Genomic DNA, 15,394 nt, shown 5'->3' on the forward strand with positions numbered 1-15,394 from the left:
AAAATAATTCTGGATGTTACTATTCAAAATGATAGCATCTCTCCAGCCATTGAAAACACCGAACGCAGTAATTGGAAGAAGAGGTTGCCTCTGCTGATGCATCACTGCAAAAGAGAGAGAGGTCACTCTGTCTTCTCCGGCCCACAGTCTTGTCAAGATCATATTAACTAAAACCTCTAATTATTCTTCCCATCACTGGCCAAATACAGCTTCCTACAATATAAATGAGCTACTGTATATGTTTAAGTGCGGGTGTGTGTGTGTGTGCATTGGTGATAGAGGGGTTGGGAGAGATACAGAGAGCGAAGAGGGAGAGAGAGAGAGAGAGAGGGTTTGTGTGCGTATGTTTTGTGCACATGTGTGTGCACATGGGTGTATGTGCATGAGTGCACAGTTTGCATTTTCATAAGCACATCATGTGCGCCGCTTTCACTACCTCATACGCAGTTATTTTCAGTGGCACAATACATGGCATCTGTCACAGAGGTGAGGTGTGCTTTTCAAATGCACATCTCACTCACTTACACTGTAGTTGAAAGCATCAGAGTACCTGTGCATAAAGAAAACCCTCCTGACATCGCACTGTATAATATTCCTTATATAAGACACTCGGACAAGAACAGTTCAGAGCCAGACTTCTGGTATATTTAACATGTTTCCTTTAATTTGAAATAGTACTCAAACAATTGAGCAGTGTTATTGTAATGTGAAATGTATCATATTGCTCTGTGTGTGCGTTTGAATCCCTGGGTCCATATAGCTACTTCAAAAGGAAAATGTAGAGTTAGCTGCTGGCCCATACGTTTCAATGAAATAGAAGTGACTGATGAATATACAAACCCTGCCTTTCATTTCCTGAATCTCAGGCCTAATAAAAAATGGTTGTCACCGCGGGCTGTCTGGCTGCATATCCCTAAGTATCACTACTGACAGAACACAATGGCATTCATAATAACGTTTCTCCTCATCTCACTGATGGCAGTCATACAGAATAGGACATGTTGTGACATGCACTGGTCGGGGTCTTGGCTCTATCTGTGTGTGTGTGTGTGTGTGTGTGTGTGTGTGTGTGTGTGTGTGTGTGTGTGTGTGTGTGTGTGTGTGTGTGTGTGTGTGTGTGTGTGTGTGTGTGTGTGTGTGTGTGTGAAGGAGAGAGACTGTGTGCTACTGTGTGCATGCATGATTGTGTGTGTGAGTGTGTAGTACTGGCCCTTTGCCATATGAGGCTTATCCACAGTCCAGACCCTCCACTACACCCTGCCCTCTTCTCACTCGCCCTGCCTCTGTCAAATCAATGGCACTCTACTACCACCTAGTGGACCACAACGGAATATCAGCCATCTGGGGAAAGACTGGGAGAGGAGGAGAGGAGCTGTTTACAAGTGGCATTTTTCCCTAATTAAAAGTAGCACTTGTTGGAGCACTTGGTCTGGAGAAGGACTGGCATCCACAGTGATGCAGGCAGGGCCCTCAACCCGCTGGTAAGCCTCCTCCACTCTGCAGACAAAGAGAATAAGTAATTACGTTCCACAAATTAACAAAGCACTTAAAATCTGGGTCAGCAGTACTTTTGAGATGGTATACCAAATTAATTGCTTTTCCTGATCACATGAACTAACCAGGAAAAAGCTAAGGGCAATAAGGATGAGTAAAGCTATAAAATAATGATCACAATGGTTTTCGATAGTTGTATGTCAAGTTTAGACTGCAAATTGCTATGCCTTTGCCTGGTCCATCCATATACCGTAATATATTTCACACAATAAGTACCAAAACATATGGCCATAGTGGACATTGAGCAATAGTAAGAACAATGGTCTAGAAGATTAAAAAACAACAACTGACAGCACACAATCATCATGCCAGAGGTTTGGACAGGTGATGGACTGAGAGCCAGAGTCCAGACTGTCAACAGTGATCAACAGCCGTCTTCCTCGAGGATAATGACTGCTGGTTGAATATCTGGTGAGCCCATGTGAAAAGCATTCATCCCAAATGGCACCCTATTCCCTACATGGTGCACTACTTTTGACCAGAGCCCAATGGGCCCAGGTCAAAGGCCGTGCACTATGTAGGGAATTGGGTGCCATTTGGGACAAAGCCCAGGATGTCAGCGGGCAGAATGAAGGAAAGTTGCCATCGACCAGTCTGACTACTAGCAGTGCGTAATGGAGCACACCAACTCAGCAACTAATCACTTGTTCTTTCCTCATCAGATGGTTCCCCTCGGGATGGTAATTGATTGTTAAGTGTTTGATGGGTCAGACTAAGACGGAGTAGGACCTGATGTCCTCACTCAATTAGGTTCAGTAGTGTGTGTGTGTGTGTGTGTGTGTGTGTGTGTGTGTGTGTGTGTGTGTGTGTGTATAGGGTGTGGACATGTTTAACTAAACTTGTGGGGACCAGAATAGTAAATAAACCAAAATTTGACCAACAGGGGACATTTTGTCGGGCCCCACAAGGAAAAGGTCTAATTCTATGGGGTTTATGGTTAGAATTAGAAGTTAGGTTCAGGAAAGTAGGATTTTCAATGGGAATCAATTGTATGTACCCCCAAGGTTGGTTAAACAAGACTGTGTGTGTGTGTGTATGTGTGTGCAGATCACAGTTAGTGATGCTCATCTGACCACTTCAATTCAGCAGTGTGTAAGGTATGTTAATAAACAGCTGTAAAGTGTGTGCGTTCCCCACGTCTTTATACATACACCGAAACAGTAGGTGCTGTCAATATATTGGAGTAGAACATGTAATATGTACTACTATATATCTACTCACTTCAGTAGTGTGAGCTGTATCACATTCTAATACAGTGATAAACTTGAAGTATAGTTTCGTCTGAATTTCAGTCATCTTACTCTTTTGGTCAAAGTAGAGGGGGGATAGATGAAGGGGAGACACTGTAGGAAGGTTGGACACAGAGATCAAACCCCGGCCTCTGCGGTCGACATGTGCGCTTGAGACAGGTGTGCTCCCACTAGACCACAGGCCCTGCACAAGAATTCTTACTTCTGTCTGAACAGGTGGTTGGCCTCCAGCTCCTCCTCCTCCATGGTCTTGTCCTGACCTCTGACCTGTAGTCTCCTCATCCTCTCCTGTGAGCTGAGGCTGAGCATCAGCACCAGGCTGGGCCTCAGGAGGTCCCCTGGCCAGCCATACAGCTCACTGCCAGCCTGGGGCAGGTTACCCAGCTTACCACCCACCGCCGTGGCAATGGCGTAGGCTGCTGTGCTGTGCCAGTACCTGGGAGGAATGGAGAGTATAGGGAGATAGTGGGATGTTGTGAGCCTCAAAGATCCGGAGACTATGTCTGGTATACTGGTGTTGTTTGGTGGTTCATTCACAGCTATGTTGAAAATTGGAACCTTTCCTGTGCTTTTCCACTTTTATGACATTGAAGTGGCATAGTCTACTAAGGGAATGTGTTTGAGTTACACATACAATTTGCACCATACAATGGCCGTGTCCGAATACCCGTACTTGCGTTCTAAACAGTAGGCTGATTGGGTATGTGAAAATAGAACGTTTTATAGTATAGGGATATTTATTGTGGACCTAAGCTTGTCGCCCGCCTTCCCGTCTTTGGGACAACGACTCCCATTGTTAGGGCGGAGTCGTACATCACGTCATTATATACAGATCTCTGGTGTAAGCATACTGTAAACGCTTTCATTCGTAGGCTAGGTTGCAGCCCCCTCATGATTGGTATAGGGAAAAGTTGAGTATCATGTAGCAGCCTAAACTTATGGATGTTACATTGAGCTGGGTGAATGGAATATGAATGACAGTCATCCAATATGCTGTAATCCTCCCTCATCTTAAACGGCACCGACAGCCACTGATGGTTAGTACACGGTATGTAGTTTTAGTAAGAAGTAGGAAAATCAGATTTCAGACAAAGCCATACATTCAGAAGGGATGACATATCCCAACTCATCAAACTTGCTACAACACCAAAGCTATTTCATCCTGCCCTTACCTGTCTACAATGACAGGTGCTTGTCTGGCCTCCTGGCCTATCTGTCCTGCTGTCAGGTAATTCCCAAGGGCGTAGAAGGCCCTACGGATGAGGGGGGGCTCAGTGTCGAAGCGGGCCCTCCATGGGGACAGACACTGCGGAGGGGATTTCAGGAGAGTGGCCCCCAGTGCCTCCGTCAGAGACTCAGTCAGAGTGCTTTTACCTGAGCAGTAGTGGGAATAGAGAGAAATTAGAGAAGGAAAAAAATAGAAAAATTTGAAAGCATTGTAACTGACTGAAAGAGCATTCAGTTTTGTATGACCTGAGTTTTTCCTGACCATGTGACATGATCAGAAAGGAAAACTCCTGGCCGTATACAATCGGCTACATTGAATTGGCAAGGACAATAGTGAAGTAGTGATGGTGTTAACCTGTAGCATCCAATCCCTCTATGACAATAACAGGAAAGGCTGTTTTCTCCTTAGACTCGGGTCGCTGGTCCACAAGCTCCAGCACTGCCTTGGACTCAGGGATGATGTCAACACACTACAGATGAGGAGCAAAGTAGATAGAGATGAGATAAAGTTGTAGTTGGCCTGTTTGAATATCATGTTATTCCTTTGTCCACCACTGGAGTGTGACATTGCTTGGTTTTTATTTTGTCTCTGACTGCACACGGTATATTAGGCTTATATAGATTACTACAGTATGAGTCATAATACCCATACTCAAACACGGAAATGGTTCCAAATGTTTTTCCACCATTCATTTTATCCATTGTGGATTTTAGAAACACTTCAAATAAGCTCTGTGTTTCGTGTAGGCTTACCCTGGCGTGACATTTTGATAACCGTGTAAATCCCCCTCGGACAAGGTGACATTTTTACCCCCCTTTTTCGTGATTATGATCTTGTCTCATCGCTAGAACTCCACAACGGGCTCGTGAGAGGAGAGGGTCGAGTCATGCCTCCTCCGAAACATGACCCACCAAGCCGCGCTTCTTAAAACCCGCTCGCTTAACCTGGAAGCCAGCCTCACCAATGTGTCGGAGGATACACTGTTAAACTAACAACCGATGTCAGCCTGCAGGCTCCCGGCCCGCCACAAGAAGTTGCTAGAGCTCGATGAGCCAGGTAAAGCCCCCCTGGCCAAACTCTTCCCTAACCCGGACGGTGCTGGGCCAATTGTGAGCCGCCCAATGGGACTCCCAGTGACGGCTGGTTGTGACACTGCCTTGGTTCGATCCCAGGCTGTAGTGACGCGGCAGTACTGCGGTGCAGTGCCTTAGACCGCTGCGCCACTCTGGAGGCCTCAGACATGGTGACTTTTATCAATTTATTCGCCTGTATTTACCACACAATAATGAAATGCTAATTAGCTGCTAATGTGGCTATCATACAGAACTACAAATGCATAGCTCAAGCTTCACATCACTCACCAGGGCCATGATGATCTGGACGAGACTGCCGAATCGAGGCAAAGGTAAGAATCTCTGGATTAACACGCGTGCACTTAAAAAAAGATGTTTTACCTTTATTTAACTAGGCAATTACTAAATGTAGAATTTAATAAATGAATAACCAGAGAGAAAACATTGCTGACTGCAATGCAGCACCACTGCAGAGAAAAGAGACCACTCTAGGCGGGCCACGAAATAAATAAATGCTGAAACTAATGTTGGACAATCAAATTCGAGATGTAAATAAACTAAATTAGTTAAGCCTGGGTCAAATGACACAGGGCTTATTTTACACTGCTCCAGTGAAACGAGGCCCGCCATGCATTTATGAAAGCACTTGTTTCCAAACGCTCAAATGATCTCAGTCTTTTTACAGTTCTACAGGAATATTAAACTATACGTTGAATAAAAGTGTTCTTTTTATTGTAATTGTAACAATTGCGGGATCGTACCATGTGTGATAACAGGTGGCATATTATTGGTAAGGAACTCGGTTTCCTACTATAGGCAGCTGGCTGCATAGTGATTGCAACATTGTAACGCTCCACTGCAGATAAAGTAAAATCCCCTTCTTCCCGGCAAGGGACCTCCTATATGTGCATGCGCGCACCAACATTTTCTATGAGCCTAATCATAGAATTACATAGATAATTGGAGCCTATATCTTTCTATTAAAAAAAAACAAGTGGTAGGCCTACCTTTTTAACAGACACAGTTATGATATTCATAGATGTCGGTATAGCCAAATCCTCCAATACTGTCACATGCAATCCTTAAAAACCAGGGATCGAATTGAGTGAGGGTATCCCATACCCTTTGTTAAAGAAAAGAGCAAAAAGGATATCTATTGTTTGCTTTATATTTTGAAATAAATACATAAAAAGTATCCAGATTATATAAAGCGCTCCATAACAATGCTTAACTCGATGATGCCTTATGGTAGAGACAAGTTTTAAAATGCCCTTGAAGTACGTGACTCCGATGCAAAAAGGGATATATTGATTATTCTCTATAACATTCTGAGGCTGAGCTGCAGCCTATAATATTTGAGGAGAAAAAAAATATATACTTTGCTATTCTGTCCCTAATTAATTGAGCTTTTCACTTTCTGAAAAGAGAAGATGTTTGTTTAAACCCAGGAAGCTTTTAGGGAAGCACTTCTGTTGTTGGATTATGCAATAGACAAGTAGCCAGCAGTTGAAGCTTAAATTTTTCTGCATCGATAGAGCCTCTGTCTGGGTGGAAAGGTAACTTTTGAAAGTGCCATGCTTAGATTCATAAGGATGTCTAAGAATTCATTATTTGAAAAGAGCATTGCAAACAAGACACTCTGGTTTGACATTGTAAAAATATGATAAGAATGCCTATTTCTCTGTCCATTCTTCCCCATTCATCCCTATTTTCACTATCCAACTTTCTTTAAAGACTTTTTCAGCAAAACATTTTCTCTTGATTGCAAGCTGTTTTTCCCCAATCAACACACAAAGACATATAAAAAATGAATTTAATAGAGTTATTGGTGATTTTATCAATGTAATCTATATTAGGCTATGTTATTGACATTTAACTGATTATATAGCCTATTAACCAGATGTCTTAAAAATGTGTTTAAATTTGCAGCATAAGCCTATGAATTGGACTGCTATTATGTTCTGTTCCTGAGACTTTTAGCTGAGAATAAAGTTGGGCTGGGATAAGAAGGGGGCTGCAGTTTTTTGTCTCGTCTAGTGCGGCAGAACGTCCAGTGCCGGCCCTGTCTGGGCTGTTTGTAAATTCAGAGTGTTGTCAGATTGTCAGTTCATAACTTCAGAGCATTTCGCTCTTGGAGCCTTCAGAGCACACATTGGACTCTGGTCGAGGAGTAGGGTTGATCCGAGCATTCTGACCTCACAACAGCAGTCAAGCACCAAAGCTAACTGGCTAAAGTTGGCTAGCTTGTTAGTTACCTCCAGACACAAATGAGAGAAAACCTCACTCTGACTATTTTACTCAAACTAGCAGAGCTAGTTAAGACTGTTTTCATAGTAGCGTGTTAGTGACTGTAACTGTGCTGCTAGTGTAACTAGTTATGCACCGACATTAAACTTTTGGCCGATACTGATATCCGATATTTTCCTTGCAAAAAAAACGATACCGATAACCAATATTAAAACATTTTGCATTCTAGTACAGTTAAATAGTTAACACGCACACATGGACGCAGCTGTCTAAGGCACTGCATCTCAGTGCAAGAGGCGTCACTACAGTCCCTGGTTTGAATCCAGGCTGTATCACATCCGGCAGTAATTGGGAGTCCCATAGGGCGGCGCACAATTGGCCCAGCATCGTCCGGGCCGTCATTGTAAATAAGAATTTGTTCTTAACTGACTTGCTTAGTTAAATAAAGGTTACACACACACACACACACACACACACACACACACACACACACACACAAACACACACACACACACACACACCACACTGACCAAAAAGTTATTTTGTTAGCATTTACGTATGTCCCCATTACCAGTAAAACATAATCAAAACCCATTTCTTTGACTTACTTGCTGTGCTGTTTCATTGTTCATTTGTTCAGTCGTTTCCTTCTCAAAGAGGATTTCTATGGAACGCAGTTTGGGTCTTTGCGTGTTAAAAAAGATACACATGAAATAACACTATTTGACGTGTCAAATAACACAACATAATCTGTTTCAGTAGCTATAGCTAGCTAACTATATAGCTAGGTGTCATCTGTCACGACTTCCGCCGGAGTCAGTCCCTCTCCTTGTTCGAGCGGCGTTCGGCGATTGACATCACTGGCCTTCTAGCCATCACCAATCCACTTTTCATTTTCCATTTGTTTTGTCTTTGGTTTTTACACACCTGGTTTGTGTGCGTGTTTGTTCTATGTTGATGGCTGTATCTGACAGCTGGTATTTTGTTGCCGGGTTTTGTATTTACGCCCGTTTATTCGTGGTACCGGTATATTTCACGCACCGTTGTATTGTTTCTATACTGGTGTTTTTCCGTGTATTAAATACCTTGTCCACGCTTCTCAACTCTCCTGTGCCTGACTCCTTTTCACCAGTTACCCAAAGCCTTGACATCATCATCTAAAATAACCCTAATTTATGAGACAGTTCTTACAATGAGGGAAAAAAGTATTTGATCCCCTGCTGATTTTATATGTTTGCCCACTGACAAAGAAATGATCAGTCTATAATTTTAATGGTAGGTTTATTTGAACAGTGAGAGACAGAATTACAACAACAAAAATCCAGAAAAACGCATGTCAAAAATGTTATAAATTGATTTGCATTTTAACGAGGGAAATAAGTATTTGACCCCCTCTCAACCAGAAAGATTTCTGGCTCCCAGGTGTCTTTTATTCAGGTAACAAGCTGAGATTAGGAGCACACTCTTAAAGGGAGTGCTCCTAATCTCAGTTTGTTACCTGGATAAAAGACACCTGTCCACAGAAGCAATCAATCAATCAATCAATCAGATTCCAAACTCTCCACCATGGCCAAGACCAAAGAGCTCCCCAAGGATGTCAGGGACAAGATTGTAGACCTACACAAGGCTGGAATGGGCTACAAGACCATCGCCAAGCAGCTTGGTGAGAAGGTGACAACAGTTGGTGCGATTATTCGCAAATGGAAGAAACACAAAAGAACTGTCCATCTCCCTCGGCCTGGGGCTCCATGCAAGATCTCACCTCGTGGAGTTGCAATGATCATAAGAACGGTGAGTAATCAGCCCAGAACTACACGGGAGGATCTTGTCAATGATCTCAAGGCAGCTGGGACTATAGTCACCAAAAAAACAATTGGTAACACACTACGCCGTGAAGGACTGAAATCCTGCAGCGCCCGCAAGGTCCCCCTGCTCAAGAAAGCACATATACATGCCCGTCTGAAGTTTTCCAATGAACATCTGAATGATTCAGAGAACAACTGGGTGAAAGTGCTGTGGTCAGATGAAACCAAAATGGAGCTCTTTGGCATCAACTCAACTCGCCGTGTTTGGAAGAGGAGGCATGCTGCCTATGACCCCAACAACACCATCCCCACCATCAAACATGGAGGTGGAAACATTATGCTTTGGGGGTGTTTTTCTGCTAAGGGGACAGGACAACTTCACCGCATCAAAGGGACGATGGACGGGGCCATGTACCGTCAAATCTTGAGTGAGAACCTCCTTCCCTCAGCCAGGGCTGGGTATTCCAGCATGACAATGACCCAAAACACACAGCCAAGGCAACAAAGGAGTGGCTCAAGAAGAAGAACATTAAGATCCCAGAGTGGCTTAGCCAGTCTCCAGACCTTAATCCCATAGAAAATCTGTGGAGGGAGCTGAAGGTTCGAGTTGCCAAACGTCAGCCTCGAAACCTTAATGACTTGGAGAAGATCTGCAAAGAGGAGTGGGACAAAATCCCTCCTGAAATGTGTGCAAACCTGGTGGTCAACTACAAGAAACGTCTGACCTCTGTGGTTGCCAACAAGGATTTTGCCAGCAAGTACTAAGTCATGTTTTGCAGAGGGGTCAAATACTTATTTCCCTGATTAAAATGCAAATACATTTTTAAAATTTTTGACATGCGTTTTTCAGGATTTTTTTGTTGTTCTTCTGTCTCTCACTGTTCAAATAAACCTACCATTAAAATTATAGACTGATCATTTCTTTGTCAGTGGGCAAACGTACAAAATCAGCAGGGGATCAAATACTTTTTTCCCTCACTGTATGTGATTGATGGTGGTTGGACCCATCTATGTGAAGCTAGCCACAATAAGGATTAGTCACAATAGTGGACTTTGCAGTTAGCCTTCAAAATAAAAGTGAGGCATAATTCCACTATTTGTATTCATTTGCATCACTGTCGATGACATACTTTTATTTTGAAGACAAACCGCAAATTCCACTATTGTGCCTAATCCTTATTGTGGCTAGCTTCACAACACATAACCCAGTCCGGTCGAGACTCACTAGCCAGATGAAGCTAGCTGGCTGCTCATAACATTAGCTTTGGGAAACAGGGTTAAGTAGCTGGCTAGCTATTTATTTTCGTGAACTGAAGTTCAATGGTTATGTGTTGTGAAGCTAGCCACAATAAGGATTAGGCACAATAGTGGAATTTGCGGTTTGCCTTCAAAATAAAAGTATGTCATTGACAGCGATGCAATTGAATACAAATAGTAGAATTATGCCATACTTTTTTTGAAGACTAACCGTTAAGTCCACTATTGTGGCTAATCCTTATTGTGGCTAGCTTCACATAGATGGGTCTGACCACCATCAATCAAATACAAACTGTCTTATAAATTAGGGTTATTTTAGATGATGACACCTAGCTATACAGTTAGCTAGCTAACTATAGCTACTGAAACAGCACTGTAGGTGCGCGAAACAACTTTACCAGCATCATAGCATACGTATCGATGAATCGTTGTGACATGAAATACAAGTGATAGTGTAATCAATGTGTAATAACTATTATGTGACGTGCAGTCATATTCAGGTCCTGATTGGTCAACAAGCTTATTTGACACGTCAAATAGTGTTATCTCCTGGTCATTGTTTTCTTTTTTGACACGCAAAGACCCAAACGGGATTCCTTAGCAAAGACCCAAACGGCGTCCCATAGAAATCCTGGTTGAGAATGAAACGACTGAACAAATGAACAATGAAACAGCACAGCAAGTAAGTGAAAGAAATAGGTTTTGATTATGTTTTACTGGTAATGGGGACATATGTAAATGCCAACAAAATATATTTTTGGTCAGTGTGGTGTGTGTGTGTGTAACCTTTATTTAACTATGCAAGTCAGTTAAGAACACATTTTTATTTGCAATGACGGCCTACCCCGGCCAAACCCGGACGACGCTAGGCCAATTGTGCGCCGCCCTATGGGACTCCCAATCACGGCCGGATGTGATACAGCCTGGATTCGAACCAGGGACTGTAGTGATGCCTCTTGCACTGAGATGCAGTGCCTTAGACCACTGCGTCCATGTGTGTGTGTTAACTATTTAACTGTACTAGAATGCTTAAAAAGCGCTAAAATGTTAAATATCGGTTATTGGTATCTTTTTTTTACAAGGAAAATATCGGATATCAGTATCGGCCAAAAATGTCATATTGGTGCATCACTACCCACAATCCTATGCAAACCAGATGTAACTAATTTCGAGGGTTTTAGGATTACAAACTGGCCAGCTCTATACACACAATGACAACTGCACAAATACACGGCAACATGTGTCAACTGATTTGAAACTTAAAAGTGTCACTATTCAAACCTGTTGCAGAACTTTGTAGGCATCCTCAAAACTGTAGAACACGTCATAGTTTATGATGTTGAGAGTTGAAGGATGATGCTCTGGCTTTTCAGCAGGTACCACGCAGTATTTTTCCAACACCTCCACCCAACCGTCTTCTGTATTGGACCACAGGTGTTGCGACCACTGTCTGTCCTCTCCCCCGCACAAGTAGGAGCATACATAGACTGGGTCATTGCGAAGCAACTCGCCTAATACTCGTTCAGTCGCTGAGGACTTAGATGCGTCTTTTATAAAATATCCTTTGATGACAGAATCTTTGACATTAGGCTGAAATGTGAACATTTCCAAAATCGTACATTCTGGAGGTAACTCTTTTGAAAGTTTGTTTTTCAGTCCTCCATAAAACTTTGCTCTTTCAATTTTGTCATCGCTCTGGACATGGAGCGAGTAGCATGTTTCATCAGCGAGGACATTTCTGAACACTTGTGGCTGCTCGCTATGCTTGCTTGCTAGGGCGAAGTAGATTGGGTCAGAATTCGTATCGAAGTCCACTGCAAAAACATAAGAAGACCACTGGCCAAACCGGGACATCATGCGTCTTGCCATCTTGAATCAAACCACGAACAAAATGCACTTTCAGCTGAATCACAACTCACACCTGATTTGGGAAACTGAGGGGGAAACGAAACTTATGGCGCTTGACAAGCAAACCGAAACTTGAGCCACTTGACACATAATACCAAAAACGAAAGTGGTAAGGTGTGCCTATCATAATATGGCTGTTACCTACTGTCCCATGGCCTCACCTAAATTACACAAATGAGTCAGCTAATTTGCTTAGCGCTATTATTATGAAGGCCTATTCAAAGCGCAGGCTTTTTATTATAAGCACTTACGTATGTAGGCATGTAATAGGACTGCATTTGAATAAATACATTAATTTTATTTTCAAGTTTTTAGAGCGCTGTTTTTAGCCGAGTGCACCACACTCATACAGTAGGTAGCCCACTGAGCAGTCAACGTCTAGTTTTGATTTAGCCTACATTTGGTTGAGTCGTCAACAAAGGTGAATTAAAAATGACAATGACATTGGATTTAGGTTCAAAGCACTTTTCAATTCAATCAGTTATCCACGTTGATTCAACATGATCACATTTAATTGTTTGGTTGAAATGGCGTGGATTTAACCCGTTTTTGTGGGAGGCCTATTCAACTGCCCAGGTGACGTTTTGAAGATCAGTTACATTACAACGCCAGGAGACGCTTCATTTATTGCGGAGTCAAGTTAGCCATGCATCACAAGTTTCAACAGGACAGGACAGCTGAAGACTAGTAATATTGTTCTCTACTAAGTCGTGCACCCAAGTGTCAGTATTGGCAGCAATGGCAGCATGATCAGAGAAAAGTTGATCCAAACGTATGGTATGATGGTTTTCATTTTCATTTCTGTGTTAAAATAAATATGGTAGGCTGACCAACGTTACCTGGTGATTGTCACTATATCATAATGCACCCATAATAAACAAACAATCCACATTATTCTCAGGAAAAACAAGTTAATGTGATTGACACTAGATGTCAGCACCGGGTTAGTTTTTGATATGAGGTCACAAAAAGCAAACTCAGAGAAGTATTTCACACGTTTTATTTGAAAGGCCTCGCAGTTGACTTGGATCATCAAAGTGTTTTTAAGAACGACTTGTTGATATATTCATTTCAATAAATATAAACTATAACATGGATGTCTGGATATTAATACATTTTGAATTCATTGGCGTTTCAAAATAACATTGTTTGAGATGATGTCAGTTTTATCACCAAAACTCTCCTTGGCGAATACCAGGACATTCTGGCCATTTCCTGTGACAGCTTTGACGAGTACACCAACCAGACTATTGGCAGAGCCAAGGGCATGAAGAGGACCCTTGGACATCCTCTACAAGGTCTGTGAGTGGTGCTGGAATTACAAAGTGATAACTTGCTATTTGTATGTTCAGTTAAAAAAATCTTCATTTTTTTACATGTTCTATTCACCAGCCAAGAGGCTTATTTGCACTTTCATGTAGTATTTGGAATTTAGCACTGAGTGAAATGTGCGGAATTTATGAATACAGTTAATACTATTTGCAGTGTGTTACATCTGTCTCTGTATGTAATTTATCGCAAATAAATAAAAAAGATGACTTTGCATGATACAGAATGATGTTTGTTAATCACAATCAATTTACAGGAAGCACATTTATTCAGTATCTGGATCAGGCTTGTTGCCATACAACCATTCCAATTTTAAGAGGCGACTACTGTAGCTTAAAGTTATATGCTATTGTTCTCCATCCATTTCAGTTTGCTGAAAATGTTGTAGGCCTACTGTAGCCTAAATGTGCAGTAAATGTGTATTGAGGTAACTCAAATCCCCACCCCTGATAAGATTGCTCACTAGAGCACGATGAGGAGGGGTTCTCTTGGGACTGACATAATGTCTCTGTTTACTACAGTATGTTGTAATCTTGTCTTGATCTTTGTCTCATCAGATCTGGAGATTCTCAATGGGACAATAGTCAGTCCCCCTTATATTAAGCAGGCCTATAAGCCTTCATCTGTTGCTACTGAAGCTGAATACCTAAATCAAGTAAAGCTTAATTTTCTTTCCTTGTTTTCCTTTCTTAATGTTCTTTCTGTTCTAAACATTAGATATTTCCTTCCTGTAAGAACCAACGCTGATGATGAGAAGCAGGTACGGAGAGTGAACATTTAATCTTGCACAGACATGGAACAGGACAGGAAAAGCGTCAGAGTCGGGGAACAAAACGAGATAAGACAATCAATGCGGAGGGAAGCAGGTGTGAGGGGGATATGAGCTGGGGAACAGACAGATATAGGGGAAGTAATGACAAAGGTGACTGACTCCAGGTGAGTGCAATGAATCGCAGATGCGCGTGACGAGGGAAGCAGGTGTGCGTAATGATGGTGGCAGGAGTGCGTAGTACTGGGCAGCCTGGCGCCCTCGAGTGCTAAGGAGGGAGAGCGGGAGCAGGCGTGACAGTACCCCCCCTCTAGGGGTGCCACCTGGCGTCCCACCTGGACGAGCCTGACGGGCCGGCCGAGGCAGGGCGCTGGACCAGCCGGCTGGGAGCGTAGAAGCCCGACGAACCGGCTGAGGTGTAGGAGCCTGGCGAACCAGCTGAGGCGTGGGAGCCTGGCGATCCGGTTGAGGTGTGACAGCCTGATGATCCTTATGGGACGTGGGAGCCTGATGAGCCGGCTGAGAAGTGGGAGCCTGATGACCCGGCTGAGGCATAAAACCCTGACGATCCGGCGGAAGCCTGACGTGGGATGGGCGCCTGCCGAGCCAACCGGGGCAAGGAAACCTCTCGAGCCAGCTAAGGCACCGAAAAGCCAACACTCCCCGATGCTTCATTTGGTGGCTTCCGCATTCTGTAAGAACCGACGCTGATGATGAGAAGCAGGTACGGAGAGTGAACATTTAATCTGCGGCGGCCCTCGGATCTGCGGCAGCCCTCTGATCTGACCTACCGAAAAGCTAGCACTCCTCGTTGCTTCAATTAGTGGCTTCCGCATTCTGTAAGAACCGACGCTGATGATGAGAAGCAAGTACGGAGAGTGAACATATAATCTTGCACAGGACAGAAATAGTACCAGAACCGGTCCAGGTGAGTACAATGAATTGCAAAAAAAAAGACAAAAAATAGAAAAATA

At 43.1% G+C, this 15,394-nt stretch overlaps 1 protein-coding gene across 1 annotated transcript; it reads right to left on the minus strand.

Annotated features, from left to right (window-relative positions):
* Positions 1 to 636: 636 nt before the first annotated feature.
* On the minus strand, positions 637 to 12,370 carry cmpk2 (cytidine monophosphate (UMP-CMP) kinase 2, mitochondrial). Its single transcript, NM_001123619.1, is given in 5 exon segments — positions 637 to 1,497; positions 3,007 to 3,240; positions 3,977 to 4,178; positions 4,387 to 4,501; positions 11,696 to 12,370. Coding segments are annotated over 5 exon segments (1,260 nt in total). The 5' UTR covers positions 12,284 to 12,370; the 3' UTR covers positions 637 to 1,376.
* Positions 12,371 to 15,394: the final 3,024 nt, after the last annotated feature.

This window comes from Salmo salar, chromosome ssa09 (assembly GCF_905237065.1).
Source record: "Salmo salar chromosome ssa09, Ssal_v3.1, whole genome shotgun sequence".
Classification (NCBI taxonomy): domain Eukaryota; kingdom Metazoa; phylum Chordata; class Actinopteri; order Salmoniformes; family Salmonidae; genus Salmo; species Salmo salar.